Source organism: Melozone crissalis, unplaced genomic scaffold (assembly GCF_028551555.1).
Source record: "Melozone crissalis strain CALT ecotype California unplaced genomic scaffold, PUWL_Pcris_2 ptg000023l_1, whole genome shotgun sequence".
In the NCBI taxonomy this organism is placed as follows: domain Eukaryota; kingdom Metazoa; phylum Chordata; class Aves; order Passeriformes; family Passerellidae; genus Melozone; species Melozone crissalis.
This window is the reverse complement of record NW_026535801.1, coordinates 31681228-31707813: the sequence shown is the minus strand read 5'-3', so window position 1 is coordinate 31707813 and position 26586 is coordinate 31681228. Positions and strand designations below refer to the sequence as shown.

The 26586-nt window shown below is 41.3% G+C and overlaps 1 protein-coding gene across 8 annotated transcripts in view; it reads right to left on the bottom strand.

Moving 5' to 3' along the window:
- Window positions 1-26586, bottom strand: part of KALRN (kalirin RhoGEF kinase) — a 459777-nt gene that overhangs the window by 126105 nt on the left and 307086 nt on the right. For 7 of the 8 annotated variants that reach the window (XM_054277949.1, XM_054277952.1, XM_054277950.1 and 4 more), the window contains exons 16-32: window positions 24467-24586; window positions 21629-21847; window positions 18639-18788; window positions 17621-17735; window positions 17161-17276; window positions 16467-16589; window positions 13934-14116; window positions 12749-12867; window positions 11514-11580; window positions 10772-10881; window positions 8989-9058; window positions 7229-7318; window positions 3112-3204; window positions 2673-2784; window positions 1404-1594; window positions 894-995; window positions 60-202 (exon numbers count right to left, since the gene is read on the bottom strand). In XM_054277949.1, the coding sequence (XP_054133924.1) occupies window positions 60-202; window positions 894-995; window positions 1404-1594; window positions 2673-2784; window positions 3112-3204; window positions 7229-7318; window positions 8989-9058; window positions 10772-10881; window positions 11514-11580; window positions 12749-12867; window positions 13934-14116; window positions 16467-16589; window positions 17161-17276; window positions 17621-17735; window positions 18639-18788; window positions 21629-21847; window positions 24467-24586 (2123 nt within the window). The remainder of the gene's footprint in view (window positions 1-59; window positions 203-893; window positions 996-1403; window positions 1595-2672; window positions 2785-3111; window positions 3205-7228; window positions 7319-8988; window positions 9059-10771; window positions 10882-11513; window positions 11581-12748; window positions 12868-13933; window positions 14117-16466; window positions 16590-17160; window positions 17277-17620; window positions 17736-18638; window positions 18789-21628; window positions 21848-24466; window positions 24587-26586) is intronic. The other variant, XM_054277951.1, reaches the window with a different exon arrangement.

The following is a 26586-nucleotide window of genomic DNA, read 5'->3' as shown; positions in this document are numbered from 1 at the left end:
ATTGCTGTGGATTGGGAACACACTAGTGATTTCTTGTTGTGGGGAATGACTGAAGTTACCTTCTGCTGTTGTTTCTCTGCTTTGCTGGTGTCTTGGGGAGCTGAATGGGCTCTTTCAGAGCTCCTTTCAGATGAATGATCCTTTCTTGAATAACTTCCCGGATATTTTTGATCCATTCTTGTTTCGTTTCAATGCTGGACGCCTAAAGTTTCACAAGGCAGAAAGACAGAGACTTTATCATGTTCTCACCTCCTGTGCAGAGGAGACATGGCCAGCTGATGAATGTCACGATTAACTGTTAGTCCTCTCTGCTGCACTGCAGCAGCTGCTGGAGTCGCTGGTAACCCCAGGGAACTGAGAGCACTCTGACCAGACCTACTTGGCAAGCAACAGCAAAGCAGCTAAGTTCTGGATAAATCCATTTAATGCTAGCAATACAGCATGCTCTGCAGAGGGGAAACTGGCTATCAGTGCACAGCTGGGAATTCCTTAGACAAAACAACTACAACATGGATTCTTCAGCAGAGACTCACTTGACGGAACAGGCTGTCAGCTCTGGAGGTGTGTGCAAGGGGTTGGTTGTTGATAAGCCCAGTGGCCAAGGACTAAGAGAATCACACCTCCCAGCCAAGCACCCTGAGACCTGCCCTGTGTCAGTGAGCAGCTGCTCCACCCAGGCTGCCAGAGGAGATGCAATTCCAGCAAGGCTGCAGGACTGTCCCAGGTGCTACTGAGGCCTTAGAGCTCAGCTGCTCCTGCTGCAGGCATGACCCCACAGGCAGATGAGGAAGCCATGTGAATACGAGGAGGGAAGAAACTGACCTTTCATTCAGAGCTCCCAAGGCCTGAACTAGAAGTGCTAAAGGCAAAGAAAACAAACAGAGAAGACTTACTTTCAGCACTGTTTTATTGTCTGAGGATGGTGTTCGTCCAGACCACAAAGCAAATTTGCAGGGATCTCCTTCAACGTGTTCAGTCACTCCCAGTTCTGAGGTCTAGTGTGGAGGAGAGATGATGAAAGATTTCATATATATGAAGCTTCATGAGTCCAGAAAACTTTGGACTTGTAGGAAGAAGTGGGGAGGCTGGGTTGGGTAGGGGAACAGGATCTTATCTCTGTTTGCTATACACAGATGAAAGGAACAGAAAAGCTCTGGGGTGGCAGGGAAGTGAATGGCTGGAGTGATCCTGCTTGCATTTCCCCCCACCCTTCACATCTCACTACCTTAGACCTCTCCAGACTCACTGCAGGCTGACTTCCAGGTGAGTCCTGCAGGACTCAGGGCCAGCCCTTCAGGGGCAAAAGTATCCCCAACCCAGCAGGGGACACATGAGCCTCCAAAACACCCCTTCTACCTACAAGAAACACAACACCCAGAATATTTTATTTGTGCCACACCTACCAGTAACTTGTTCTTGTAAACATATTTTGTGTGTCCTGAAGAATCTTTGATCTCTTTGCTAAACACCAAAGAGATTTCAAAGAGAAACAAATGCCTCTCACGGCCTTTCCGAATGAGAGACTTGGGATCCCACACTTGGAAAGAATCCTGAAGAATCAGCTCTCCCTGGACATCAAGGTTCTCATCAAACCCTAAAGCCACAAAATACAATCACTTGTATTTATTATTGAGAAAAGCAATTCACAGAAACACCAAAGTCAAGACTTGAAATAAAAGGGTCTTTGCCCCAGTGATAATATTTTTCTATTTTTTTTCCTACTGCAGTAATGTAATTACTTCACTGGAGGTCAAGTACATCATATGTGCTAAATGAGGCTGCTGCTGAAGTCTTGTAATAGTTACTCAAAAATAATATTATGAAGGTTTCAATGATGGTTACTGTACACAGAACTGCATTGCAAGAAATCCTATGCACTTCATTACAAATTCAGTTTGCCCTCCTGCAATTTTAATCACCTGAGCTTATTGAACTGCCCAGCTACTGGCACTAGTTTTTTTTTCACTTGTTTTAGTATTCTGCTTGTTTCTTGGTTTTCCTCAAGCCAGGGTGGAAATTTTATTTTCCAAGGCCAAGAAAACGCGTGAGACGCAATAAAGCATCTCAGTCCAGAATAAAATTTTTACATTTCAGAAATACTGCACACAATAATAAGCCAATAAAAGACTTCACTTTGTGCCAATCAAACTTTTTTTCCCTGTAGTTTTAAAATATTTTTTTAGTGCTTTTTAAAAAAATCGTTGGCATAACTATGCTAACATTTTTAAACACAAGCTGTTTTGTCTCAGAAAACCAGAACTTTTGAAATGTTGAAACAGTATTATGAAATGTTTTCATCCAATAATTTTTACAGCTGTCAGCAGCTAAACTGATATTGCTTCACAATTCTTTTTGTTTAATGGAGAAGGAATGCTTTAGCTAAATATATATAGATACACATACATTGCATATGTATATGCATACACACACATATGTACACATATATGTGTGTGTATATATATATGTACACACAAAAGATACAGATCAATACCTTCCCTCCCCCCCAAATTTCCTATCCAGCTTTATTATTTCAAGACTTTTGGAGAAATATCAGAAAGGAGCCAGAAGGTACCTAAAAATTATCATGAAATAACGGTATTGCTACAGTCAACCTCTATTAATTTCCACCGCAAGTTACCAACAAACTTCATTTCCCAGCAGTCCCTGCCCACCTTCCAGCATGCTGACGTGCATTGCATCGTTGGCCTTCTTTGGGACACTGAGCATCACTTCCAGACCATCCTTGAGCTCCCCTTTGCCCTCCTCACAGCAGGTCAGCAGTTCCTAAGGAGCAAAGCAGACCCATGAGCAAACTCTGATCCACGTGCTGCCCTCACACCCAGCTGTGCCACCTGGTCCCTGCAAGCTGCTTCAGAGACAAGGAGAAAGCTCAACTGCAGCAAACCCCCCTGTGGATGCTCACAAATATTGGGGGGTCAAATAGGAACAGCTATAAAGATAAAACAAGGTGCTCTCAAGGGAGATTGTGCCCTTGGAAGATTTCTGGGGACTTTGCTTGCAGGCCATGAAGCATCTCCCTTAAGGAGAAGGTAACTCATAGACCTGTGAACTTGCTCTGCATGAGCTGCTCTGTGCAGCTCACTGAGGTACCTTCAGCAGGAGTTGGTATTTTGTGATCCTCTGGACAGGCTTGATTAAATAAGAAGAGATGGAGTTGGCCAGCCCATGTCTTTGCTGGATTTCCTAGAAGGGATAGAAACAGCAGTCAGCCATGGAAAACTGTTAACCCCTGCCAGACAGAACCACCCATAACTAAATTAAGTGCTGCATCCCTGTATTCTATGTTTAGATTTTTAACCCTCTTTAAGCTCACATTACATAAATGTGGTTTCAGTGAGACAATAAACAGCAGAGTCCCCCTAAGGCCACTTAAACTGCAGAGTCCCTCTGCAAGTCAAGCTAAAGCTCTGCTGAGTAAACAGGCCCTGATTTAAGTATGACTTACCTGTCATGTCATCTGGTTTCCCCTAGCTATAAAGGCTGAAAGCAGAATCTTAACATTCAATTAAAATGAAGTGACATTAAATTAAATTGCATGAGTAGGGTGTAATTTAGCTGTCTAAACATAGGCATTGAGTCCCATTTGAGAGCCCTGGGGTAGCTGAAATACCCACATGGGAATAACAGGTCTGACACAGTGCTGACAGACCTGCTCTGCTCTGAGGTGGCACCTGGGGGCCAGGAGAGATATCCCCTCATGATACCTCCAACATGACTGTTTCAGCACCTGAACCTCAGCCAAAATGTCTTGGCTGATCACGGTAATGTGCTCACAAATGTCTGGAGACATCACAGACCTGCTGAGGGCTGCAAAGGGCCCAGGTGCCTCCCCACAACTGTCCCAGGGAGAGTTAGGAGCTCCTGAAAGTCCTATAGGATCCTAATGAACATATTTAGCCATCTAAAAGACTCCAAACTCATGTCCTAAAGGGGTGGGTTCTCTGCTGAAATAGAACAGATTGGAAACCCTTCTGTCTCTGCCAGGCCCTGGACATGCCTTGCGTTGTTCCTGGCCACCAGGAAATCCTTGATTCCTAAAGAAGCAAACGGAAAAGGGGAATGGGACTTTTCTCCAGCTATTGAATTGTAAATTTGAGACTGTAAAGTGAAGAAGTTATGGAAGGTGAAGGGAGAAGAGCTTCCAAGAACAGAGATTTTCCTTTTTTATACAATCTGTTTTTCTGCTGAGTACTGGGGAGGTTATTGCTTCTTTTTAGCTCCAGTGTTCATCTTAATACTGGGATGCAAAAACATCCACTTTTCATGCAATGTGCCAACAGATTTTTGGTTTGTTGGTTTGGTTTCTTTTACTAGAAAAGTTTTTGCTTGTTTGGTTGTTTTGTTTTTTTTTTTTTTTTAAATAGCTCTGGTGCCATGAAAAACACCCAAAAGGGAAGGGGCTGTGTTTGGGGGTTAATGGAGTTTGCATGAAGCTGAGTCATAGCTGACTTCACAGAGGAACTGTGCCTGCAGAGCACATGGCTGAGACTCAATTCACAACTGCAGGAGCCAGCAAGACCTCGGCCACGTCTGTGAACTTCCTGAAGCTGGCAAAGCACCCTTGTTTTTGTAGGATCCAAGTAACAAAATTAGCCCTGCTCCTTCCCCCCAGCTCTCTGAACAGCAGGGCATGCTCTCAGCAAGATTCCTCCCCTTTGGGCACTCCTTGCCCTGCCAGGATGCTCCCTGGTCAGGCTGTGCAGACACACAGCTGATTAGGGCAGTGACATTTGCCAAGTGTTGGGAAGGGACATTCTCCCTGCAGCTCCTCCCTCTGATCCCTGAAGTGTTGGAGTAAGATCCTGTTTGTGCCTCTGCTCATTTCCTAAGGGACATTCTGGCTCAGCAGAGAAACTGTCCAAGAACCTTCATTCATGCGAAACACCATGCTCTGCAATGCTCCCAAAGTAACTGAGCTTTACCTTGTTCCATGCTGGTCATGCAAATCAAAAGTGCCCTGTGGCTTCTTGAATATAAAACCAGATCTTTTCCAAGATTCAAAGCAAAATAGTATTCCAAACAGCAGAAGCATGTACATGCCTTAACCAAACTCTGTCCCAAAGATCAAAACTTGCTTAACTAAAGACACTAAAATCAACCTGATTACTTCAATAACATGCTGATTCTATCAATTGAAGTTGACAGCTAACATATGTTGGTAATCAAAAATACACCTTGCTAGCCTGAAATATATGGTATTACAAATACTAAAATTTGCTAAACATGGCAAGTATAATTTATCTTTCAAACTACTGAATAAAGAACACAGTTTTAAGTAATGATGAACAAGATAGACACAAAAATGGAAAGAGTGAAATTAAGAAGTGTACTGCAATTAAGTCAGAATAAATACACTATTCTCATTCCCTGTGCCATTTCCAGCTAATACAACCATACCAACACCTTCTGAATTTTATAAGCAAAGCACCATCTGTAGGGAGGGAAGATGGTAACTTTTATGCTTTATTAGAGCAATGCTGTAGGATAAACTGGGCACGTTTCACAGTTGAGAGTTTGTGCATTGTTTTCCACCTGTCTCAACTGGTTCCATAAAATACATTGCTTCTCTCTACATACATGGCTTCACTTGCATCCTGAGAACAGCCCAGCTCTCAGCATTGCTCAGAATTCTCTTCATGGTTTCAAGTGAGGTATGTCTTCTGTCTTTGCTCCCTCTCCTAATCAGTTAACCCTTACAGCGAGCCCTGTAGCTGCAAGTTTTCCATGGCCTTGAAGGGTTCAAAAAAATTACTGGACTGCTTGTTTTTATCTCAGAGGTGGTTTTCTATGAAAGCTTATGAAATTTGAAGAACACTTGTTATTTTCAAGCAGGCTTCTTGCTAAGGGGTGTTATTCTAGATAATTCACTCTCATCATCAGGTTTTGGGAAATTCCAGGTTCTGCCTGGAAAAAAAGAACCAATTGTTTTCTCTGTATTCCTTGTGCCAGGCTGTCCTGCCCCTGAACTGCTGACACTCCAAGATCAAGGTAAGAAGGATCCCCAGGTACTTTGCATTACCTCAGTCACTCACACTGAGTGCCTCCTTGAGGATTTTTGGGGGGAGAGTCAGCTTTCTCTTTTTGCACAGGCATTACTGGGGGATGGCCCAGCACCCACGGAAGGCAAACACCTTCCCCCGGTAAAACAGCAGCTGCTGGCACATGAATATTCACTGCTGAGCAATGTCAGGCAGCTTTCCAGCCCATGCAGAGAGCTGCAGTGGAAAAGCTTTTAACCTGTGCAGACAGCCGACCAGTATAAACCATTGTATACACCATTTATAAACCATTCCACAGGCTCAAGCGCCACCTCCTGGAAAACCCCTTCCAGCTCCGCTCGACTTTCAGACCTTTCGGTAACAAGGCAAGAGAAAAAGGTGTTCATCCCTTTTCCTGTGGCTCCTGTGAGACCTTTCATTGTCGAGAGAGACTGAAATGCTGTAACTATTGGCATGTACAAACTCCAGAGGAGCTGATTTCTGTCAGCTGCCAACTCCAGCACAGCTTGGATCCTGCTGATCTGTTGCATCTGCACTTCCAAAACTTTGGAAGAGAGGTCTTAGCACTTCTTTCTTTTATTAAATTTTTTTTTGAAAGATGACTAATTAAAGCTATAAGGTAGCAGAAAAGCATGGTAAAAAAGCTGTAAGGTAGCAGACAAGCATGGATGAGGTTAAATAAGAGGAAGAGCTTGGTTTAAAGGTACTCAAAAACTTGATTTTTTCTCAGCCTACAAAATTGGAATTGGAGCCTAAAAATATTTATCACTGGCTGTAGCACTTGTATGAGAAATAGTATAATTGGAATCAATGTATTTCCTTATTAGCAAAATGAAATAAATGTGGAATAGGCTGGGTAGAATTTGCAGAACAGGAGGCTAGGAGTTTGTTTTAGGTTAGGGATTTCAGGTCATAATATATAATGAAATCTGAGATTTTATTTTATCACTAACCCAGAAACAGAGATTACATCTAAACCAGATCTTTAGAAAGGATTAGTTCTGAAAAATGCCCCAAGGTTCTCATAGGAATGCGTCTCCACACCTCACCACACACCACACCACAGCCCATCAGTTCTCACAGCACGTGATATTTGCAGTGGAATGAAAAACCCAAATGCCAAGGCACAGAAAGGAACCCATAGCTCCAGTGTAAAAAAGCACAGAGCTGCACCAGGTATGTGGAAGGAAAACAGCAATGCTGCTTACATCAAAGAAAGTCCCTGCATGTTCCAGGATGAGCTGGCTGGAGTCAGGCTTGTTTTTGCAGTAGGTGACATACATCTGAAATTTATCTGCCTGTGAAAACAAACATCAAGGGAAAAGCAAGATAAGCTATTTCTCTGCTCCCACGGGTTTTTATTGAGGCACACCAGGATAAATACAGGTGACAACTTTCTCTCACACACCCACCACCACCACCATCCCCACTCTGCCACCAAGCAGCACAGGAACTGTAAATTAAGAGCAGAAGACTTTAAGGTTCATACCTTATTTGAGCAGTTCTGAGGGCTGTGGGAGGCTTTCTTTAACAAATATCACAGAGGAAAGGCCTAAAATTTTAATGCAGCTGTAAAATAACTTCTAACAGCTCTATTAATGTTACTCAAGAGTTTGAGGGTCTCAAAACTCAGTAATGAAGTGTTGACTCCATCACCTACTTGAAGATAAAGGCAGTCTAGAAATGTGGCAAGTGACTCACATAGTCTAAACTGGCACAAGCCAACATTTTTTACTTGAAATTTGTGACACTTGGCCCAGACTTGCCTTTCCTACTTTGGTTCAAACTTCAATGGCTTAAATTTTATGTTACTTTACATTTTATTTCCTAATTTGTTTACTTGTAAGCAGAAATTAAAAGCATCTGTGCACTCCCACCTCTTATTAATGTACTCTGGTCTCAGGAAGAGGGAGGCAAATAAAAGAGGAGGATGTTTTCCTTTTATTGCTATTGTATTTTTTTTCCCCAGATATCTAAACAACAGGATCCTGCAATTGTGCAGGCAGCTTTGTATGTACATCTATAACCACACACACAGCTCTGGACATGTACCTTTGTTGAGATGATGCAGTAAGTACCTTAAAGTACCAGGAAGATTTTGCAGAGAATGATACATAAATGCATTCATCTTTCCTAAACAGGCAACCTGTTCTTTGTAAACAATATTTCTGAGTCCATTTCATCAAGAGTTGTGACATGTTTTTAAATTAAAAACCCATCTGAAATCATCTAAATATACTAATTTTTTTTGGATAAGTTAAAATATTCCATCTTTACTCTTAAAATACTAATTCCTAGCTTTGATATATGAATAAAGCAATCAGAAAAATCACAAAGATGGCTGACTTGACTGGCAAATATTTTGAAATGAGAACAGCTTTCATACAGATAAATTACTGTAGCCAATTCCCAGAGCCTCCTACACTCACAAAGACTCTTTGCACCAAGATTTCAAAGTCCTGTTGGAAATTATCCTGGCATTGCATAATGGAATGAGTGAGCACAGTGGCTCAGAAATTTGACACTAATTTCTGGAGGAAAAAAGTTGATAAAATATTCTTCATGCCTTTGTGGAGTTCTCATGGCATGACTAAAATTCTTTAAGGAAGCTATATTAAGATTTTAAATGTCTGTCCTCCCAGGGCCTTTCACAGGGAAATGAATGTCACATAAAACCAGGTTTGGTTTGATGAAGTTGTGCTAAACAGAAGCCAGCAGAGGTAAATAAAAGCTGTGTGGTCAGTACAGGACAAGGAGAGAGGCTCTGGAAAACCTTCACACTATTGCTGAGGAGAAGGGTGGAAACTTTCACCCTGGGCAGGTGAAGGACAAAGCAGTTTTAGTTCCAGACTAGCTCCTAATCTCATTTATCACTGGGGACATAGCCCTTGCACCTATTCCCAGCTTGTTCCCATGTGTACTGCAGGAATTAATTTGAATAAATAATGAGAAGCAGCAGCCTCATTACCCAGGTGACAAAGCAGTGGCCCACATCCTCAGGCAGTTGTTCATATTTCTCCAGCTCCTTTAGAAAAATGCTGAAAAAAGAAGACACCAATATAATTAGTTCCAGTCAAATACCCAGGAGATGCAGGATAACCAATGAGTTAATCAGTGCTAATGATCAATACTTGTATCTTGATTATGAGACTACCCAAGTGTCCAGCCAGTAGGAAGAATGTCCCTTGCCAAGATGTGCTTTGTTTTCTGTTAGTCATGCCTAACTCCACCAGAAAGGAAAAAGAGGCAATCCCTAGCAGGGAGTCAGTGTGCTCAGGACTGTTCCATCTGAACACAGATCTTCAAAGGGTTCTTGTGCAGTGGTTCACACAAAGAGCAACAAGGGAAGCCCAAAGCTGCCAGGTTCCCAACACCCAGCTCAGCACAATGGACAAAGGACAACAACTTAAACAAGCTCAGCATTTCATAGGTAAGTAGTAAACTTTCAAAATACAGATTTTTAAAATCAGCTCTCTCTGAACAGCTTGGACAACAAGCAACACTTGTTTGCAGATAGAGCCCTGTACAATGCCTGGGTGGAAAGAAGAATATGAAACAGTTTCTTCAGCTAGAACATGTTCTATGTTCTCCTAGAACATGTTTTCTGGACCATTCACCAGCTTTGCTGCCCTCCCTTGGACATGGATTCTGAATCAGGCTGGAGGATGCCTTAACATCACCAGCCAAAGCAGGAGGCTGTGGAGGACACTAGTGGAGGGGACGGGGGAAATTTATTTTAGCGTTGCTAGGAAGAAGTTTTAGAGGAAAAAAAGATTACGTAGAAGCAGCAGGCTGCAGGAGGAGGGGTCAGAGAAAGAGAAATGACAGCAGTGAGAAGCTGTGGGACATGACTGAGGGCTGGAGGGATGGAGCTGGAACAGTGGAAACTGAAAGAGGAGGGCAATCAGATGGCATCAGCCAGGGTCACCACAACTAAAATATAGCACCACAGAGAAAGGGCAGGTGGGAAGGCAATCAGGCTGCTGTCCTGATGTGCTGTGAAGCTACTGGCACAAAAGCATGCATATGGCATGGTCTGCTGGGCCTTATTTATGTGATTTATCTGACTGAATTTATGTGATTTATCTGGCTGTATTTATGTGATTTATCTGACTGGGTGCATATATCTGAATGAAGCACTTGAAATGTCCCAGAACTCAAACAAGGAAGGATTCTCTGATTTCTTTTGAAGTGTAACCTGAAGACAGGTTTGGAATTCAAACTAAACTTGTTGGACCCAGCACCCCTAAATGTTAAGTTTATAACTGTTGCTGCATTCACATTATACCATGGAAACAATGCCCTGTAAGCTGATCTGGTACACAGTCTTATCATAATGAGATGGAGTACTGTTAGTTACAGACTAAATACAGAAAGTCTCCAAGAAGTGGCAGAAAGCTACTTATCAACCCAGCTCATGCCAACAATTCCACTTTCTCCACTGTGTTTTCCAAGATCATATTTTTGACAGGCAAGTGTCCAGACTAAATCTTGTGCTATGAGATGGAAAGCATGCATCAGACTGTAAAGCATTGGTATAACATGACTTTAACATTGTTAATCAGCTGAAGGTGAAGTTTTGAACTATGTTCCAACTCATTTTTGTAAAAGAAACAAAACAGAAATCAAAAACTATTTTGCAAAATTAATTACTTTACACTCAGGTGTGCACTGTACTGTAGGGGCTCTCTGCAGACACCACAGAGATGCACAAGTGCCTAAACATTACCAGAACTGCTAAGAAAACCTACTTGTTGTGGAAGTCATATATCTCCTGAATATTGCCAAAGATGATGTGTTCTTTATTAAGGATCCCAGCTGGTATTTCTTCTACTCCACTTGTCATTTCCCAAAGGTAAGTCTGGAAAACACCAGAAACTCGTAATTTTGTGGATAAATGCAATAGAAAAGAATAGATCTCCCTGTTTTATTGCCAAAGGCACAGGCTGACCAGGAACTATGTATTTTGAGATTAAATAAACAAGTTAAAAAATAAGATTTTCAGTATTACAGAAAGCTCTCTAGAAAAATTCAAAGTGCTGATGCATTGGTGCTTTGAAGTTGTCTGAGGAAAAAGCAGAAATGTGCCAACAACACCTGTTTTTGCGCTTCACCTGATGGTGTCCAAAAACTGCAGGCAGAAAGTGCTGAAAGATAAGCCAGATTTGCCACTTCAGTAGCATTAGATACATAAAAATCTCTGTCAGACTGAGGAATGTGAAAGCTGACAGATTTCACTGAATTACACTCTGTTTTGTCTTGAATATCACCATCCACTTTAGGAACACCCTGCTGTACAGCAAAGCAAGGTATTTGACTGTGCAAATCCAGAAGTTTCTCTAGTATGAGATGATTCAAAGGACCAGATTTGAATCTTTAAGGAAAGGCTCAATGAATCAATGTGCACAGCCTGTGCTTTAAAGTGAACATCCTCACTGCAGAGGACAACATATGCTTCCAGGAATACTGGAGAGTTCCTGGGCCATAACTTACCTCTAAACATTCATGTAAATCCCTGACATAAGCTTTTTCTGTCTGCAGCAGCTCAGCCATAATGAATCTGAAAAAAAAGGGATTAATTTAGGTGGTTTGGACATTATAAGCATTTCTACAATGAACAGAAAACAAAGCATCCTCCTGTTCTCTTAAAGAATAAAGGTATTTCTACCCTAGACATTCAGCTGCCTTACTTTGCACCTTTCAGGTCCATGATTAAAATACCACTCCATACTCCAGTCCCTTGTGGAGTTATTTTCTAAATATCTTTTCTGCACAAAATCCTATTAAGTTGTATTCCTGCAACCCTGAGTCCATGGGATTTACCACCTACATGCTCATCCTTAACTATCAGCTGGTTCTCAGAAATTTTTCCCCCCAGGATTAAGGAATTGTGATTCACCAATATTTGCACCTTTGCTGACAGTCAGTGGGAAGTCACCCTAAAACTTTACCTTCAGAAGAAACACAGATGGATTTGGGAGACACCACTACTTTGAAGAGACTTCAACAGCCTGGTTTCTGACCAGAAAAAATGCAGATGCTATGAAATGCAACAATGGCATCTCTAGAGCATGAGGCTGGGCCCCTCAAAGTTGAAATTCCTGAAATTTGCCACAAGCAGACTAAGTGTAATATTTTCTAAAGTATAAGTTGTTTCTTATCAATCATGATCTGTGACAACTTCAGAAGGCTGAGAAATACTTTTCCAATATTCTTACACAAAAATTAAGACAGAATACTGTGAAAATAGACTGTTTATGGATTTAAGTGCAACAGGTACCTCTCAACTAATTCCTCTAGTATGAACTATTTCCAGTTCTCTCAGTCCTACACTTGCTGAAATTTGAACCTACAAGTGAACTCTTGGGTCACTGATGTTTAGATAATATTTAGACACCTAAAGATGCTCTGTATTTTTTCCTGCTCATATTTCTTTTTACATACAAGCAGAAAGAAATTAGCAACTCCACAACATCAGGGCTAATCCAAGTGCTTGACTCATTGCTTTCCCTTTCTAACTTCTGATTAAAACCAAAAGAAATTCAACCTTTATGTTTTGAAATTCTCTAACCTACAAGTAACAACTACACTACACCTGCAGGCTTATCTCAATAGCTCTGCAGCTGGAATGAGTTACAGAACTGTCAGTCAGTTCTGGTCATGCAAATATCACAGAATTATTCTTTAGCAGATAATGTGCCATGCAGACAGAGTGGTTGGGAACATACTCTTTCTTTCTGGCTGACTTCCTTTTTTCTTCATTGACTTCATGATTTGCATCTCGCAGCTTTACCTCTCGGTCTGAAAGACTTGCTGGAATGATATCTAGTTCTAGGTCTTTGTTATCCTAGGGAAAAAAATAGTACAGAGTTTAACTTCATTGTAATCCTACTGTTGTGCAAAGTGCAGCATGTTCATGAGATCAAAGAGGTAAAAAAGGACACAAGATAATAATATCAAAAAGGAGGAAATTTAGACAGAAGCAGAAGTACTGTGAGAAGAGATAAAAACCTGAGAGAGAAATCTTAAAAACCCAGAAATAATATTCATTGTAATCTTCACTGTTTCTCCTAACTAGTAATCAATACTGATAAAAAAAGTCTAAATTACCTTACTCTTTCATATCTAAATTGGTTGTCTAGTATGGGACTTCATAAAAACCAGTCTGATAAAGTAGAGCACCATGCAGAGACAACTTTCAGTGGCCTTTTACCATGGAATACCTTTCCAGGCTGTGGTTAGAACTCAGTGTAAACCAGAGGCTCTACAAGGAACAGTGCAGTTAAAGTATCATGAGAATGTGAGGGAATTTATTCCTTATTCTTGATACTTAATTCCAAAGAGTCATTGACTGAAAGGTTTTTAAGTGTTTCTGCTTCTTGCACTCCCCCTTAATACTACGGCCAGGGAATAGCAGGAAATCCTAATTTTTTTTCCTTCTTATGATGCTCTACTTTATCTAAAAGAATTCAGAGATGAGGTTGGGGATCAATTGTTTATGTTATTTAAAGGATGAGAGAATAAAAACTTGGCGTCAAAGTTTGAATTGGATGCAAAATAATGGTGTGGGGACAGGATTTACGGTTTATGCCAAAATTAACACAGACTCAATTCAATTAAGGTGTTTTCCCCCTTTTCCTCCTGAAAGCTGTATGGTCTCCTGAAGAATGGTGCAAACATTTGTTTAGAAAATCTTTCTGATATTCATCTGCCTCTCCTCACATCACTGACCAAGCACAGCAAAACCCTTTAACCCTTTTTCTCCAGAAGCATTTCTGGCCTTGGCCAGGTGGGCTGGCTGAGCTTTCAGTGTTTCTAATGGGCACACAAAAACCAACAGCATTCATTCCACAGGCTTCCCCTTCCCCTGTGACTCTGCTATAAAACCCCAACAGGACAGGGTCTTGCAGTACCTCTGGGTTGATTCCAAGGGCTTTTTCCAGGGAGTAACGGTATTTCCCCATCCTGAGAGAGAAGTCCCGGTAGCGCTTGTCTACAGTGGTGACCCATTTCCTGATTTCTGTGGCGTGTATGTGTCCTTTTTCTACAAAGCTGTCAGCCAGCTGGATGAGGAGCTTCACTTTCTCCTTTGTTTGCTGCCCAAAATATGGTCCTTGGTTATGTTTTATTATTATTTCCTTTGCTTTTAACTCACAAAGCAGTCAAAAGAAGTTCACAATTTTTATACATCATTAAAGAGTGTCTGCATTTCTTCTTATACAGAATCAGACACTTCAAACTTTCAGTAAAACATGAAAGGAATGACATTTTTGTAAGGACACTTATGAAGCTGAAGAAGATAGAAAGTCAAGTTTTTGAAACCCCACAGACACAAACACATAAAACATGTTGGAAGTTACACATGCCTCCTTCCCATAAGCAAGAGCTTATTTTTGGTGAGCCCAGGAGTAGAAGACAAGATTTTAAAATTACACCTCATACAGTACACCAAGTTACTCTGACTCTATATCTGGTGGATCTGCAGACCTGTGTAGGAGGGTCATTAATACACCACATATCAGCCCAGGAAGTGATTTTGAGTCATTACTTGTCTGTTTCACAAACAAACAGAATTTAAATCCAAATTCATGGCCTGCTTATTATAAAATCCTCCATTGGTATTTTAGGTCCAGTTAGGACACTACCAGCTAAAAGATGCCTGAACTCCAAAGCACACACTGAGCTCCCCAAACCTTCCAGAGGTCTTTTCTCTTCCACTTAGTGTCTAACTGCCCCTTAGTCAAAACTGCACAAAGGACCCAATTATAAACTCTAGTTCTGATTCCAAACTTATCCCAGGAAATGAGGCACTGGCAAGCCTGTGGTCAAACATAGAGAGGATGTTCCCCCATGCCTGCAGCAAGGCACACTGTCAGGTACTTGACATTATTATCAGAGATCTGACCACAAATGGACAAATCCATGTCAGACCAAAATACATCCAGATTTCAAACACAAAACTAAATTCAAGAAATCCCACCACTATAATAGATTAACAGCTGAATCAGTCATCATTCTAACAAATTAAATGAGTAGGTAAGCAAGGCTAGGTATGAAGATGTAAAAATCTAACTTCCTGTCATATTTAAAGGGTGATTAATTCCCAAAAGCTACTGCTGATTTTGCATTTCAATCAATTGGTTTGGCCAGAAAGTTACTGGGATCAGGAAGGTTTCACTTACAGCTTAATTTGAGAATAACATCAGTCTGGGAATGACATGCATTTACCAGATTGCACATGGCAGTGAAAATATTCTACATCAGCAGTAGGAACAGTAGGACAGCCTGAGGGAGCAAGACTTAGATGTGTCAGTGTAAGAAACAGACAGTAATGGTTGATAATGAGCAAGGTCTAAAATTCAATCCTAGGCTAAGTCAAGAGTCAAAATGGTTTGGAAACTCTGTTATGAATTTGGATTATTCTGATAAAAACTAAATTATGAACCAGAATGTAATTTCAGGTGCACTAATTATGGGTGGTCAGAATTCAGAAGTAGTTAAAAGAATTTCATATGTGTCCTGTCTGAAGAAATTACCTTTCATCCACTGCTAGCTATCTCACATTTTCAGAAACATGCAAGCTAAGCTAAAAGAAGGGGACAAGAACACCACAAAGGCTGTGAATCAAACCCATACAAGCATAGGCAGCCTAAGGAGGAATTTAAGGATTACAGAAGATCAATTTCAGGACACAGTGAAACGCAGCCACATAATACCAAAGCCATGGTCTTCCTGCACTCCAACTCTGCAATTTACATCCTTATCAGAGACTCCTAATACCCCTGTGGATTCACTGCCTATGAATTACCTATGGTTTCAATTAATTTGTCTGAAGCAGATCCAATCACCATTCCTGTGTAAACCTCACCAGATTTCCCAGAATTGCTCCCTATAAATTAATATATTCTTGGTAATGCAGTTTTGTATTCAAAAATGTTCACCCCAGAGTTTAAAGACTCATCTATTTAAAGTACTTTGTTGGGATCAGCAGATTATTTCTAATGAGATAAATGATCATCTGTGATCAACCAGCTGGAATTAGTGAGACAAATTGTGGTTTTAAAGACAGAAGAAAGAAACCAGGAGTCCATGGTGACCTTGGATGTGTTCAGATCAATTAGTCACCCTATGCCATTCTGGAATGATTGCTTGAGAATGGAATGTCTATTAGATTGCTGTGAACTCTGTATGCAAATGGACTTTTTCTCTTCCTTCTGATCAGAACAGAAATTTTCTATAACCAGTACTAACCAAGGTGGAGAAAAACTCCTTTTCGTGCCTATATCCTGCTAAAAGTTCTCAAAAATCATTTATCTTCAGGGCTAGGATTTTTAGAGGGCAACTATAAAATCAAGGGAATATTGTTACAGAGATTTGAGGCTTTGAAACAAGACCATAAATACAGACTAAAGCAGATGGCATAATTAGATTAAAGTCACTGTTTACTTTGGCAGGTACTCTGAATTCCCCATATTCCTTCAGGAGTTCCTGAGTTTCTTCTGCTGATTCCCCTGTGGAGTTGTGAGTAGAGAGGTAATATTCTCCTGTTTCTTGGATCCAGTCTAAGGCCTGTCAATGTCAAAAACACCAAAGGAAAAAACAAAACAAACAGCTTTTGTATTTCAAGAATTAATTCTCTGACAAAAAAAAAAAAACAAAACCCTGCCAAACAAAGAATATCAAATACATTGGGATTAATACCCTGTATTCTAAAACACTTTCTAGGAACACATAAAAAGAATAAAATAATGAAAGCAGGTGGGAAAGGATACAAAAGGGTACTCTGTGTTTCCTTGGACAAAAAAGAGTGTAGGGAATTCTACCTATATACAGATAAATTGGCAGGGAAAGCAGTTTTCTCATTCAAAAATAGCTCAATAAAACAAGCTTGCTCTTATATTTATTTTCAAACAAATGAAGAAATACAGACATTAATCTGAGGTGACAAAAATAGTGAATCTTCTCAGGTTTTGGAATTGTCTTAAATTGTTTTAAATCTATATTTGCCATGTATTCAGAAGTTACAGTGTTTAAACACAATTTGAGATTGCAACAGGAGCCCCACACAGAGGCACAACATGGATACAGGAGATTTTACACACTGCCAGGACAGAGGGACAAGGTGGGGTTTTCACATTACCTGCTTGGCACTGCGCTCAAAGACAACATACTGCTGGCACTGATCTAATCTCCTCTTCTTCAGGGTCCAGAAGTGAAGGACCCGATTCTCCCTCTGCAACAACTCACTCAGAATGGCTGCAGGGCAAAGGAAAACATATGCATGAGTAGGGATTCCTTGGGTCCACACAGAAATAAGCTATGAAATGATGAATTTAATCACTTTGCCTGGACCTTGTTCCCAAAAGCAGAGAGCCCAAAATCACGCTTCCTAAAAACAGACATTGATTCAAAGGGGCTGCTAAAAAAAACCCCAAAAGCAAACCCTCAAACTGCATACACAAGAAACCATCACAAATCGAGCGTAGTTGCAGAGTGATCTGGTAAAGGAAATGATGCCAGAACAGACTTTGCAGACTTTAGGAGGACCCCCCTGCAGAGGGGGAGGCAAACCAGACCTTCAGTGGTGTCACTTCACCAACCTTTGACCTGCTGCTCGGGCCCTCTGGTGTGGCTGGCCACGCCAGGCATGCTGACGTTGTTCCTGTGGATGTACTTGAGGAACACCTCGGCGTTCCTCCGTGCCAGGGTGCAGGCCTAGGAAGAACAGCCCCCACAAAAAGAGTCAGCAAAGATGAGCAAAGAAAGCAAGAAGTTCTCTTTCTGGGAAGATGAGAACTTCAGCTAAGAGTCAATAAACTCAGCTAATAAACGAACAGTCTCACAGACCTATTAAAACATGAGTAATATAGTGGCTCATTTTATATATGAAGGCAAGTTAATGACAGTAATTAAACAACTGCTTGTTAAGAACTGGTACCCCATACATTTTCTGTCTAACCAAATCAAAGCCATCTCTCAAGAAAAGTACTCATTGTTTCTCAAGAAAAGTACTAATTGTTTCAAAAAATGTCCAAATCTAGAGGCGTAATTTCTTAAGCCTTGACTGCAAGTGTACTTTCATGTTGTGTATCAGTTTTAGTGGCAGGTGGGAGGCTGGCTGACAGTTCACTTGTCAGCCTGGGAGATCCCTGTTTCTTCCAAAGCAGCACCTGGAAGGCAGGAAGAAATGTCTGTCTCCATCTTGGTGCTGCCTTGCAGAGACAAAATTGCTTCAGTTATTATTAGTTCTTCAGTTATTGGCTTGGAGGACAAAATCTGAAATGCTGGATGGTTTGTAGAAGCCAACACCAAAACGATGTGTAATACCTGTCAGTTATAGTGCAATTTTAAGAACTGAACTTTGAACCAGCACAACAACTAACATCCTCCAGGTACAAACACCACCTAATTGGTCTTGATATCTCTCTGAGATATGTATTGATAATAATGCTCAATACCCCCGCTACAACAAAGTAAAACTGGCCTAGGGTTTATACAGACAGCTAGTAGCTGAACTGGAATTACACATCAGATCATCCTCTCAAACTTACCAACACTGCTCTAAATTGTCTACTTAATGGAAATTTTTCCTAATTTAATAGAGAAAAAAAATTAGACCTTGAGAAAAGCCTCCTTCTGTTCCAGATGTTTGCTGATCAGAGGGATGACATGGTCTATCTCAGCTGCTGGCCCAAGTTTATCTCTGCCTCCACACCAGTCTTCATCCCGTCTGTATTCCTGCTCCAGGCTCTCTAACACGCTGCACACCTGAAACATGCCCACAGCACAGCTCAGTTATCCACAGTCATAACCAGGGGAATATTCAGTAAAAGTCTGTGACCAATGACATTTAATTTTCGTACTTTGGGCCACAGCATAGGGGTAACTGGGTAAAAAGCAGGCCCTAGACAGAATGATCTAGGTGTTTTTCTTACCCCTAGGGATCTTTACTGTTGGGACACAATTTATTTAAGGCTGATAAATCATTCTTCTCTTCTAATGAATAATGAGAGGAAGCACAAAAGGTTGAATCAAGGCAGAGGTCAGCCCAGCCCCAGTTGATCATTCAGGAAACGATCCCTATTCTAGAACGTGTTTAAATCCTATTGAAGTCAAGGGACTTAACACATACTTAAAGAAAAGCACATGCCTAAATACTTTCCTGAAACAAAGTCTGAAGCTGGAATTAATTCTCTTCAGCTATATTTTAGTTGCTCCCTATACAGCTTTTTTAAAAGCTGATGGAAACCAATAGACTTAATCAGGGTCACAATCTAGGTGGATGCAGGTGCTCCACTGCACAGAGCTCACACACATATGTTCTATCTTGGTAGAATACTGGAACAGTGAAATTGAGGTAAATAAACCAACACAGCCTGGAAATTAGGCAGCTGCCTCACACAAGGCTGAGTCTTTTATGTTGCAGATCCTGAGAATATTCTCAGTGGCCTGTGCAGACACAGCAAAAGTTTTCCAGGACATTTGGAACTTTCTTTTTCTTTCCCAAAGGGCTCTTCCTACAGACTCCACTGCTGAGATGACCCAGTCAGTTATTGCTGGGATCCAGGTAGCAATGTTCATGCTTTTCTTGCTCACTCTTGCAAGCTTTAATATGAACACAGTTATAATTCAGGAGAACCCACATTATTAAGAGCACAGTCTGGAGGACACTCCAGAATTACCCCCAGTCACCCCCACAATCACAGATTTTCATGTAAATCTGACCAAGAGCACACTGAAGTCCACTTTAAAACTGGTGAGTTAAGGTAAACTGATAACTCATCCTGCTGCCAGGCTTATGCACTATGCATTATGCAAAGGGCCTTGTGCACTTGGCAATCTAAAATTATCTTCTTGCTTGGATGCAAACCAGCAGTCACCCTCAAATATTTAGTGGAGAGCAAGTGCTTCATGTGTCATGTAGGCACAGAAAAGCATTTCCATTTTGCTTCTTGAAAACCTTGACATTCTCTTGAACTTCGGTGATTTAAAGAATGAAAATAAATGCACTGCCTGGGATTCACATATTTCCAGGAAGAATTGTCCCTGCACATGCAAAGAGTGTCTTTCTGTTAAGGTGATGAGAGAAGTGAGTATAAAATGGGCTGTCAATGAAGTCAGAGAAAAACTGGGCTATCTGAAATCCAGGACTTCACCACTAACATCAAGAACATAATATACTTGGGGAAGACAGGCATGAAAAAGTTTGGCTGCATGTGACACTCTCTGTGTTCTTTTAGCTCCTTTTCCTGGATACTCAGAGAATTTAGGATCCAGTAAATGATTCACTCCACTGTCAGGCAGTCACAGAACAGACCCTTAAGGACTGTAGATCAGCTGTGCAGCCCAAGAGAAGATGACAGGCTTGCAGCATTGAGTTCATGAGCATTCAAAGACTCAATGATCTTTGCCCTGCACATTTGCTGAATAGACACAACCAATGAATGAACTGGTGGGCACTGCAGTGTGCTTGTCTGAGACTTGGAAATAGGAAGAGAGACTGAACTGATAAATTACTGCCAATGCATATTTTGGCCAGTACATTAAACTGTCTGAAGCTCTAATGAATCCCCTAACAGTTTTAATTTCTCACACTCCTCCATCAGCAGTAATTCATTTTGATCATGAATGCATCAGGGATTGTAAATCTGTTTGAAACTCTTCACAGTGAAATACATTAATTATAAGGAATGTATTCCTCTTAAACAGTCTTAAAAATACATTAAGCAAATGACACCAAAAAATGGCCCAAAGATCATCTCCAGCCTCCAAGTTAAGGCAAAGTACACTTTTCCCCTAATGACATATCTAGTTGTGTTAAAAATCTTTCCATGTCTGGTTCTCTAATTGAGGACCTAACTGTGTGGCAATAACAATAGAAAATGTCCTGGCAATCACTGCTGCCTTTTGTGTAAAACCACTGGTTCCTGCAGTGTCCCTGCTAACAGCAACTGCCTGGCTGCAGTAAATGACACCAGGCAAGGCTGTTGGAGTAGCCACACTGTGACACTAATTCCCACTGACTACAGTATAAAGGGCACCTGCTTGTGCAAGGGATGAATAATCCCACCATGCCAGCAGCCAACTGGAATGTGTTTTGCAATTCATGAACACCTGGAATGAAGTAGAGTTGGGATAGCACATAATGGGCTCCTGCTGTAATTATGTGTGTTGCAGGTGGATTTAAGAGAAATCCCTTCAAATCTTGGCATCTTTTTTGGCATGGTGGTATTTAAGTACTAGTGAAAACATTGGCTCACAAAGTAACAATTAATTAATTGCAATCAGTTCTGAAGGAAAAGCAGATTTATATTCCTCAAGTATCATGAGAACTTGAAACAAAAGTGGTGGGATTTCAAAAATCATTCCTGTTTGAAAGGGGAAAATTGAAAAAACCCTGACAAAAATAGCACCTACAAGAATTACATTGCTACACTGAAAACTTTGAGATGAAAGTTATTACAAACTGCTTGCTGCTCTTTTTTTGTCTTTTTTTTGAGGGCTGAGTGGGTTACATTCTTTTTGTGTTGCAATACTTGTCAAAGAAAGAATTTCTACTGATCTAGACTTGGTTTACTATGGCCCAGAAATGGCCCTGTCCAGCTCACCTGCTCAGAGGTTTTATAAAAGGCCACGGAGGCATTGACGAGTTTGAGCCTGTCCTCCATCTTCAGCATCAGCTGCTGCCAGTGCAGGGCCACCTTCTCAGCACATTCTCTGATGGCATCAGCATCATAATGTCCAGCCTGCAGCAACACTTCAGCCTTCTGCTGGACCTGCAGGGCACTCTGGTGTGTCTTCTGTAAGGAAGTGGCATGAAAGAGGGACTGTGTATGAGGGGAGGAAAGAGAGGTTGTACAGATGTGCCAGATGTATGGTAGAAAGGTGAAGCGAGGCGTGATGAGAGAGTGAAATATTTTCAGAGTTATCTTCAGTTAACAGTCACTTTCTGCAAAGCATTTTAGTTTCAGTTATTCACACAGATTTGCAACATGTTAATAAAGCTTGGAACATGTAAGCACTGCTAGGATGGGTTGGCTGCACTGGTCAGCTGCTGCCCTTTGAGCAGTAATGTGGGGTGGGGTCCCCAGGGGTCCATTCTGACTGCCCAGTGCAGGCAGCTCTCACTGAGCCCCCACCCAGCCTCAGTGCTCACAGCATCCACACAATCTGCAGCCCAAAAGCAAACTCTAAACAGCTGGCAAACTATGGGCCTAATCGCCCCAATTTGGCTCTTGCCAGGCAGTTTACCTGGCATCAGCAGCTTTACTTGTGCAGTTGTTCAAAACATCAATCCCAGAAAATAACGTGTCTTACTAAAGGGCATGAACTTTATCACAAGTAGCAGCCCCTACAAGATGCATTTCTGGAAGTCAGTTCACTCATGCTGGAGATTAGATTTATGCTCCTACCTTTAAGGTCAGAGCTGGGGAGAGCCAAATCATTCTCTCCACCATTCCCCAGTTTACTCAGCAGCCCCTTTACAGGCAGGACTGAGTTATCTGCCCCATTCCTCAGCCCATTCCTCAACCAGCTCCTCTCAGAGTTACCAAGTGGTGGCTATGTCTTCCTCTGTGGGCTGCTGAAATAGCCCTCATCCCTTCCCAGTCTCCTGAGTAACTGTTCAGACATGGTTAAGTCCAGCTTTTGATTTTAATCTTCTGAACAGAAGCCCTAAAATCTCTCAGACTCCTCTGTGCTATGTCCCATTTGTAACTGCTGCTGACAAATTCTCATGTGACAGTTTTATGATCTAAGTCATGAACCTGGAAAAAAGCTTGAAATCATCTGGCAATACACTGATGAATAATGTAATGTAGAGAAAGCTATTAGGAAACAAAAAGGATTAATACTTGACAGAAACTTAGGAAGATGTTCAAGAACAACTGGTTAAATTTAATATCCAGCTGCTTTACTGATGTTAGAATTATAATACTTGTTTAAAATAGACTTTGAAGGATTTCAACTGCAAATCAATTCCACATCTAGAATGCTTTTAGAGAACATTCTGCCTTGTGTGCTTTGCTGATCTATTCCCCATATTGAGCTTTAAATACTTTAAATATTTAATCTAGTGATTTTTTCTTTTTGAAAACTTATTTTCCCCTTACTACGGTGTAACCCTCTTCTCCCTCTGCAATTTGCATTCACCACCAAATGCAAGCACTTCCCCAGTGTCAGAAGCTGTGAAAACTCAGCCAGTGGGTGTCTTGTTCCCCACTGCTGTCTGGTGGTGGCTGCCAGGATGTGGTCAGCACAGCTTGGTACCAGCCAGCTCATACAGAATTGATAAAAACTTCTTCCTTTTCCTTCAGGAGCTGCAACAGCTGCTCCTTCGTTACTCTGAGCAGAGCTGGATCAAAATAAGTCATTAGCTGAGATTTAAACTCTAGAATTATTAGCATCACTGTAACATATATTGACTAAATTCAAGTTTACCAGGAGACATTCCTTCCTCTTCCCCCCACCACCCACTGCAGTCAGGCATCTCTTCAAATCTCCATACTTGCAGAGTTCAAAGTTTGGTTTAGTTTGCAAGTATAAGGGTATTTTTCAGCTATTCTTTTCTCTGTAAAAACTTAACAATATATTCTGGGAAGCACACATCCCTTTTTTAAGCTGGAACAGTCAAAAAAACAATGCTAGAAAGCAACCTCTTTCTAGCAAATGAAGTGAGCATACCCTGTGCGGGTTTGCTCACAATAACAGAGATATATCAAGCACTGAGCTTAATTAGGAATCTTTTAGTGCCCTGCTCAGGGCAGATCTTAGCTCTTCACTACCTTCTCATTCAAAGGAAAGCTGCTCAGAGCAGGGGCTCTTCCTCCTGGCCCTGTGAGTGAGGCAAATGGGTTGGCTCACAATCAGTTTCCAAGGGCCAGGTCAAAGATGTGCTGTTACTCCAGAGCAAGAAGGGGGAAAAGTAGTTTGGGAGTGAATTCTTAAAAATTGCCCCTCTGGCCTCTTTGTCAAAGTTGTTTGAGGATGAGGGTTGGAATGAGTTTCTTTTCTGGGGTTCATGAAAGGAAAGTTGAATGAAAGATTATTTAGTGTGAGCACATTATTCATTAAAAAATATTCATAAATGAATGCTGGAATGACCTCCAGACTGTGGATGTGGAAAGAAACTGACTTGACAAACTTTTCTCATTTCAGATCACTTTATGAACCTTAATTTTTTATCAAGGAAATTATCAGGAGATGCCTGAGTGTCATTTTCACGAATGGCAAAGCTGATATCTGGCAGCAGAAGAATTAGCTGCAGGTGATAAATAATTTGTTTCACTATTAGCTGCTGGCTACATTACGAGTTTAATGATAAGTTGATTCTCTAAAGCCTCTATTCATCCCCTTCCTTCAGGAAAGCAATGATTGATGCCCATGAGAGAACCTTTTGTGTGATGTTCACCTGGGAAGGAGAAGCAAAGGGGAGTAGTTGGTGTTACCTCTATGGCCAGCTGGAACTGCTCGTGCTCCCGCTGGAGCTGCTCAGCCTCCGACAGGGAGCTGGCATTGACCAGGCTGGCGTTGAGCATCGACTCCCCGTTCCTGATCCAGCCAAGCACCTGCAAACAGAGGATGTGCTCAGTGAAAGGTGCACTCAGTACCAGGGTTTATGCAGTCACCTGTCAGAAAATGCTTCAGCCAGCCTGAACAAGTGTGAGCAGAAAGAAATCTTTTCTGTGAACAGAAAGAAATCCTGGCGTAAGGTCTTAATGGCACGCAGTTTTAAGAGGCAAAGATCTTATTGAAAAAGTTATTGCTTGAAGAATTCAACTCCCTTTACATGGATATTTGGATAGCAAAGAACTCTCATTTTCAAGGTTTGATCACAAACATGAATGGGCCCCTATGCAAATACCCCAGGGCAAAACCACAAAGCATAATGAGGGAGATTTGGATTTAAACATCTTTTCAAATTTCCAACAGGAATCATAGATTGCAACACCTTTCTGCTTCACTTGCCTGTGTGTCTTTCACACAAAAGTCTGAGCTTGGGGAGGAGGGAGAGGACACAGTTTGATTCATTTGGCACAGAGTTAGGATGCAGTTAGAGTTTCCACCTGCACACAATTAGGAAAAAGTGTCAAATCTTGTATTTTGTGGTTAATCAAGAGGCTTTACTTCAGACATGTTAAAATTATTTGTAAGACATGCAATCCATACTGTAATGACTGCAGAATCACATCCTAAATGTACATAATTAATCCATCAAGCTTGTACTTGCTCATTTAAGCAGCAACATTTTCTGCTATTTTAAGACACATGTTTAGGAAATTAGCACCCAGAACACACATGCAAGTTCTTTCCTGTGCTGTCTCAAACCTTTTTTCTACCTGTGAAGGTGTCTTATTAGTCCAATAAAGCCAGAAAGTTGCTGAGTCCAATTCACAGATCCACAGGAAATTCTGATTGCTCAATCACTGCCCTAAATTTAGCTCATGATTTCCAAAATTGACTTTGCTGCAATAGTCCACATAGCAATTTCCCTTTTGTACTATCATTTTCTACAAGTGATCCATTAATTGCCTGGAGGAAACGGGGATTTTTTTATTGCTTTGTTTTTCATCCCTACATCATGCTTCACCCTAGTTAGTGCCATTCAGTTCCCTGTAGGGTAAAAAATGAGTTTTCCCTAGGAGAAAAAAGGGAGACATCTATACATGTAGCTGACCCTAATTTGTAGAAAATTACATTCTGCTTAGTACAACAGTGTTGAAGATTTAATTTCATTTGTTTCTTTTTCATCAGCAGGTGTAATTGTTCCTGTGGTAAATGCATCACAAATTTAAAGAAAAAGCAGTTGAGTTATCATGTGGAAATTGCATTGTCTGGCATTTTCTATAATCCATCAGACTTAAACCCTGCATTATTACCAACTACATGGTACCAAACTCTGAAGGTAACCAAAGGATCACTGTACCTGGGAAAGGCCTGAATTGAGGACATCATGAGGCAAGACATGCTTTCATGCTTTACATGCTGCAATACACCCAGTCTTGGACTATTTGGAATGTAGAAAATACTGAGTGTGTATGCTAAAAATACAGCTTTCTTTTCCTCTGTGGAACATCTTTCATTTCATCTGAGTTTTTCAAAAACTGCCACAGACAGTTTGACACAGATTTCACACAAATATCTGAGCCTCTAAATAGAGAAACATCAGAAAAAAATATATGGAAACTCAGCCTTACAACAAAGCAACTTGATTAGGAAGAGGGACCACACAACCAGTCTGCCAGGTTTCCTCTTGTGTTAACACCACATATTCATCCCTCTGTTCAAGAGTCCTGCAGACTCAGATTATCCAGGGGAAAGCAGTTCAGGTGGACTGGTGGGTTCCATGTGCCAGCCATGCTGCCAGCACCACTCCTGACCAAGGCTGCTGCCACCCTGAGCAGCTGCCCCCTCTCCTTCCCCCAGAGTGTGGGGTTGGACATTCTGGGGTTCCCACATCCCCTTTTCCAGGCCCAAGGAGCACCCAAGCACTAGCGAATTTTGCTTGGAAGCATTTACACAGTGATCCCTGTCTACTTTGGCAAGTCTGGCACTTCAGTGTTGGAGC